General features: G+C 43.1%; 1 protein-coding gene across 1 annotated transcript; it reads left to right on the top strand.

The window, feature by feature from the left end:
- The first annotated feature begins 4,512 nt into the window (after nucleotides 1–4,512).
- Nucleotides 4,513–6,609, top strand: LOC147624837 (uncharacterized). The gene has a single exon (XM_086818067.1). It carries the CDS (start codon nucleotides 4,695–4,697, stop codon nucleotides 6,516–6,518), a length of 1,824 nt encoding a protein of 607 aa, XP_086674193.1. The 5' UTR covers nucleotides 4,513–4,694; the 3' UTR covers nucleotides 6,519–6,609.
- Nucleotides 6,610–6,942: the final 333 nt, after the last annotated feature.

Here is a 6,942-nt window from a genome sequence, read left to right on the forward strand (position 1 = left end):
CAGGGCTTCTAAGAGAAACTCCACCACGTCACTTAAGAAATTGGTCACTTGGTCACTTAAGAAATTGGTCACGTGGTCACTAATTAACTCTATAGGACATCCAAATCCAGTGATGTGCTCATAAATGAACTTGGTAGAGTCATTCCTACATCCACTTTTATTGTGGCCTTAGCTTTAACCCATAGCCCTATGATAATGTATCACACTTGCATGATGCTTCTAGGCAGCTAGGCTAATGGCTCCTATGAAATTAACGCCCAATTTGGTAAAAGGTCTTATAAGCATGATTGGTTGTTATGGCATCCTATCCTTTTGTTGTGAAATGGTGAAGCGTTGGCACTCTCATAGAGTGTCAGCCACCATTGTCCTATATATAGGACTTTTCTTGTAGTAGTGATGTCTCCTTTGAAGTTCCCTTCGACTCCTGCATCATGAGCTTGTTCAAGAATATCAACGTACTCATCTTTGCATATGAAGAGTCCTAAGATATCATCTTTCTCTTTGCTGTATAGTTTTCAGGAAATGAGAGTGTACATGGCTGTTGTCTTCACTAATTAGCATTTTCTTCTAAGGGACATGGTGTTGCAAGAGGAAGTGCTACATGAAAGGGTGGTGTCATAGTTTTACTATCTTGGCAAGGGATTCTTTTGATGTTTTGTTTATGATTGGCCAAGTGGTGGTGGATTTGTTTACCAAGGTTCCTCTGTTCATGGGTTAGAAATTGATTCATGTGATGCCATTTGATCCTATGTTTGATGTTAATAAGAGCCTGCAGGAGAGGCATGTTTGGTGTGGGTAGAGATACAAGGGCTACCACCCTGGTTGAGACCGACGATGGGGGACAACCAAGTATCCATTAATCTAAATAACCAATGCAAGACATTATTTGCTATAGAATGGGGAACATTTGCATATAAAATAATGCTGTTTGGGTTAACTAACAAGCAAGCTATGTTTCAAAGACTTATGTGCATCATGTACAAGGATTTCCTACAAAATTTCTTAGAGATCTTCATGGCACTAGGGTCAGAGTCATGAATGGAATTATGTCCATACAGTTCTCATCATAAAACTAGACATACATCCATCATAGCTAGCAAGTGCATCAAATTTTCCTCCTCTTTAGGGTTTGGTAATGAAGCTAAGCTTCATCTTCCGTCTCGCATCTTTTACCACTTTGTCCACTGAAGTGGTACATATGTATTAAGTCGGAGAGCGAGCCATAGTATCTAACTCCAAGACATCAATAGGAATTTTGGTGACTTCTTTGTACTTATTATCCTTCAAGTTCACCTTTATGGTATTTTCCACTTGACAAAGGTAAATGACATCCCAATCATGAATCATTGACATGAATGCTATTCCCACAATCACGTTGTAATTGGTGGGTCTTCCAAAGTCAATAATAGCAAACGTATGCTCGTAGGTGTGAGGCCACATGATGTTACCTCTATGTCCTTTAGGATTCCTATATAGGGCTTCCTAAATTTTCATCCATGGTGGCTAGCGTGAGGACTATTTTGGCTCTTTTAAGGGTCTTTCTTCCCCATATTTGCAAACCACATGTTTTTGGTTGCAATGCTCACTCCTGCTCCCCCATCAAGGCTTGCAGTGATGGTCACTCCTTCTAATTTGATTGGAATGGTGGCGTTCATATCATCTCCATCATAGTACTCCCCAACAACTGCATTGTCTGGTCCATCTTTGAATGTCCACGTCGTGGGTTATCTTTCTTGGCTCGGTTTGTCTTCTCAATTTCTCCTAGTAGGTTTAAGCTTCTCTTTCATCCATTGATGAACTTCATCCCAAGCTTCCGCCTTGCATGCCAAGTATTTAGTCATGGTTATAGTGATAGGGGCTAAGATTATTTCTCTCTCGAGGCTCCCATTTCTCCCTTCAGTGTAGGCCTTAGAGAGATAACACATTTGCGACTGTCATTGACTCGTCACATTCGCACTAAGGGGGGGGAGGCTACAAAAACTAGAGTGGTCAAAAGCTAGCGAGGGTAAAACAACAAGCAAAGAATAATAGTGAAGGTAAAAAAGTCATTCTAAGTAAATGTGTTCTACCAATATTTACTGCTTAGTTTATTTGCATTTGTCTAACGATCTAATTATCCATGCTACTTTAGTATAAAATTCTGGTCACATTTGTTAAAACAAAGAATGTAATGACTTTCCATGATAGAAACCAAATTGTTTTAAAAAACTATCTTTTGCTAATTGTTTTAATTATATAAGATATATTTTTGGCACTTTCATATTGCAAGGCCTATGAGTATTTGCAAGTCAAACAACAAAGAAGCTTGTCTCTTACCATAAAAGCGAGGTTCTTAATCTAAAAACAACATACTTTTATACACAGTGAAGAGCTAATGCAATAACTCCAGAAGTATCTTAAACGTAAAAAAGCTAAAATCCCTTTAACAGCATGGCCAACCTAGCCAACATAGAGGAGTTTCATGATAGTGTCATCCATAAAATTTGGGATTTTCCATGCACTATGCATGGACTCTTCTACCATCATGTAGTGCTTTTGGTAGAGCTCAATCATCGTCAATACTACTTGATGTATACATTCATGTGTGTTTTCTCGAAGACCAAGCACCTTTATGAAAACAAAGTAGATGTGTTGACAGGGCATATATATTGCCTGCTTTGTCTCACGTTGCATAAAGTCCTCACGTGTGCATCTAGGAAATTATCCAATTGTGACAGAATATGCTACCCTGTTCTCAATTGATCCTTTGGTCTCCAAGCTAAAAACACGAGTTTCATTTGAAAATATGATATTTTCATGAAGAATCCACCCATCCAATGATTTGTCTCTATTTAATTTATCTCTGAATTCTTTAGTTATTTTTCTTGGTTCAGCCCCCCCACTTCTGGTAGTACATACACAAAAGAAAGCATGATCACTCGGATGACAACGTTCAACACCAAGTATAAGAGGTGCCCAATCCTGCCATCATCGCCACCGTCCGCTTCTTCAAACTGATCTCATCACCCTCTTGGCCGAATTCCCCACTTGGCACCACTGTGATGAAGGAGCCCAAGGCCTCACCTTTGACATTAACAAAGGCCCCACACTCAAGCAACTATTCGGGTATTTCTTCCCTCTTGAATATAAGTAGCTTAATGAAATATGAAAAGGATACAATCGCTTTATCACAATTGAGTCTTCTTCTTCTTCCCTCTTGCTCTTTTGTGGCTATGGTGGTGAGCTTATGTGTTGATGCATGCTTGCTTGCTTGATTGTGAGTGTGTGCTTGTAGGTGGTGCTCCCTATCTTCTCTTCATCTTCATCTTCTTCTTTATCTATCTCTCCCTCCATCTTGCACACATGAAGGCATTGAGGCAAGAGTTGAGCTTTCCATAGCTCCTTCTCTCATTGCTCTCTTCCTAGCTCATGGAAAGCTCCATGTGGGTGACACAAGTGGTGGTAGAGTGAGCCCCTATCGGCTTCACATCGAGAGTTAACACTCTTAGGGTTGGCTAAGTGCATGTTCCCGAACCAACCCTTGCATGTTCTCTCTTCTCTTCTCCCCTTCTTCTCTCATGAGGTGAACAACAAGTGTTCAAAAGATGCAAGTATTATAAGTTATGCTTGAACCTAGAAAAATGCAAATTCTTGGTAAGGCATGGGAGAATCCTAGAACATGTTTAAAGGTCTTTTGTTGAAAAATATGATCTAGACAAGTGAAGACTCATTTCTTAAGAAGCATAAAAAGACACTCTCAAAAAGAGGTAGTTCTTAAGATCCTTAGGTTGGCTAAAGAATTTTCAATATGTGAGAGGAAGATTAAGATGATTATTAGTCAAAGATTGGCTAAGTCTGGAAAAAATCCTAGAAAACAAGACTTTAAGAAGACCTCGCCAGGAAATGTTAACAGTTGGAGGAATTCAACTTGTTCACTAGAGACGTGATGTCTCGTTGAGCTTGCGATGGTTTACTTTGTTTCGGAACGAGATTATGATGAGCTTTGATTGCAATATTGCTTACTTGTTTGGAATAATGTATTCATATGTTTGTTTGTGTGTAGCCTATGAAAGTACGACACAAGTTTATGGATTGTTATATGGGTGTCATCTGAGAGGTGTATCACACGAAGGCAGTCGTCTTAGAGACCTTGACCCCTCTTGGTCAAATGTAGGTAGGCTGTAACATAGCCTGCACAAGAATGCATCCTACTTGGCAGAGTGCCGATATGTCTATATAAGTTGTCTCCTGACCATTTGGCCACATTTGGCTAGTGTATAAACTGGGAACTCTTGGGTGCCCGGTTGCTCATTACCATCACAACTCCTCCTCATATAGGGGGCCGTACAAAATAGAGCACATCTGTCAGTGCGAGGGTGGAGCATGCTTTTCATGCATGTCTCACTGAAAACCCAAATATGGAGGAGGATCTTCCCACTTTTAATATTGAGATACTCCCCTTATGCGTGAGGGCCTATAGACACGTGCACACACCCAGGAATTCTAATTGGATCTAGTCACACCCTAGCCATTCCACCTCAAAATGCATAACTGTCATAAAACAGTCGATAGAGAGAACTCATGCCATCGTCATAGCATAGACATGTTTTGCTTTCCTGTGTCGCGCTCCCTTCTGGTGCTTGAATCCGCCATAGCCAGAGCTGGCGTTTCCATGATTGTTCTCTCTTTTCTTCTTTACCCCTGAAGTTGCCTCGATGGCCGATGTGTTTGGCTCCCCAGAGCTCGTGGACATGGTCTTTCCGAAAGCTTTGCAGCAGCAGCAACAGCATCACCATCACCATCACCATCTCCACCACAAAGATGGCTCTCCGCACTCACAGAGCGCTGATTCCCTCAACGAAGGAGAGCCAGAACTCGACTCTGACGCAGACGAGCCTCTGTTAAACCCTAATTCTGCTGTAATCGACCCGGAGCCCTACATTTCCAGCCAGTTCTACACTTTCAACAGCGCTTCGCACCATCTTATGGTGCAGTGCATTCTGCAGAACAGGTACGCGAGCCCCAAAGAGATCAGAGGGGCTACCCCTCCTGCAGTCCTGCTTTCATGGCGGGGAGTCTGGAAAGACCGCAATGAAGACACAGCCTACCTCACAGGGTGGAAGCGCATCCAAGACAAGCTTAGTGCGCAGGTGGACTCAGAGGGCCATGAAATGCTCTTCTTCAAGAACACTTCTCACCAGTTCATTCCACATATCAATCAATGGCAGGACATAGTTTTAGGGTTTCATGGGGACGCCGATCTGCAGCACCTCGGAGTGAAGGACACCATTGACCGCATCAAGCAGATCTGGACGGTTGGAGCCAAGCTTTATGGCATCCCGGAGTCTTACATCAAGGTATGTATTGCTTCTTGCCCTATATGCTGCTCCTCTGATATGGCGGTACATCAGAAACAGTCATCAAAAAGGCGCCGTTTTGAGTACACTGAGTCGTTTGAGGTCCAAGCCAAGGAGGTTCCCCAACGTCTCCAGCAGCTGGCTGCAAAGCATCAGGTGGTCCTGTGCATCAGGCAGAAGTACATCAGATTCAAGCCCTTTCTTGCCGAGGTGAAGGATTACTGCTGCCATCGTGCTGGTGAACCGAACCTCAAAAAGCCCGGGGTTCTCAAACGGAAAAGGTACTCTTCGAAACGGTGTGGGTGTGGATTTCGCATCCGGGCGATCGTCCCCATCACCAACTATAGTGAAAAAGAGAAGACCTTTTCCTACCAGGAGGAGGGGCAGGCTATCTTCAAACTCTTCGCTGTCCACTCTGGGCACGAGCCTGGCCCTCATGAGGGCAGTGCAAGGATAATGCACAGGCTTGTTGGGTCATCTGGTATGCAGATGGATGCTATTTCTCTGTTCGACCAAGAAGAAGAACATGGTATGGTGTCTTATGCTAAAGATGAAGCAGAAGCACGAGAAGCCGTAATGCAGCAGGTCCATGAGCTTTGCATGGAACTGCAAATACTGGATGGAAAGCTAGGGAGCCTCTCTCAGGAGTCTTTGAACAGTCTGTCCCAGGATCTTGCTGCCGTGACTCATAGGCTTAAGAATGTGGAAGACCTGCAGGGGACTCATGGCATGTTGATGTCTAAAAATAATGTGGGGGATTTGATTTTGAATCATTCAGAGCTTGGGGACTGGGCAGAAGGCCAGAACAGGAACAAGGAGGAGCTCATCGATGACCACATTGACTCAGATTTTGGCTCTTCATTAGGGGCAGATAATCATTGGGAAAGGCAAAGTTTAGGACTTCCAGTTGGTGGGAGAGGTGGACCTGGTGCCATGAAGGACACGTGCTCGCACTTTGACGGTGATGGCATTTCAGCTGGGAGGGATCCAGAGACTCGTGAAGCTGACGATAGACAAGGTGGAATGCCAATAGGGACGGGTGCAGCCCTTGTAAGCATGCCGGTTGATAACTACTATCAAGAGAATGTCAAGTGGTATGATGGGGTGTCATGTACGCTGGATCCAACGACAGATGATCTGTCACATTCGGTCCAGGCAGGATTTAGGCATTCCATTGTTTAAGCTTTATGTGGTTGTTCTAGGGCAGATGAGCAGAACTCATCTTTGGTGTTATGACCGTTATGTGAAAATCTTAATCCACACTAATTGGCTAGTAAGAGAAATGTTTTCTTGCTTTCCTATGCATCAAAAAGTCTGAATTTTTCACGCAAATTGAATCTCATCGCCCCTATATCTATTCAGATTGACTTGCAAATGTGAGCCATCTACCACACTCTAGATTTTCTGCCAGTTACATGTGACAGATAGTCTCCTGGAGTAAACCATGTTTGAACTTTAGATTGACTGCAAAGTTGAGATATCTACGGTGTCTATGCAGGTTACATGTTGCCGAGGTTGGACGGTGTAGAGATACGGGGCTATGGGGGATAATTATCAGGCTTTGGTTTTTGATGAGATGATCTTAACTTTAGTGTACTGTCTTATG

The sequence above is a fragment of the Cibotium barometz genome, chromosome 24 (genome assembly GCF_041138505.1).
Source record: "Cibotium barometz isolate CiBa-2024 chromosome 24, ASM4113850v1, whole genome shotgun sequence".
Lineage (NCBI taxonomy): Eukaryota > Viridiplantae > Streptophyta > Polypodiopsida > Cyatheales > Cibotiaceae > Cibotium > Cibotium barometz.

What these genes read in the sequence shown, in the direction of transcription:
- LOC147624837 (XM_086818067.1), top strand. Translation starts at nt 4,695, where the DNA reads ATGGCCGATGTGTTTGGCTCCCCAGAGCTCGTGGACATGGTCTTTCCG.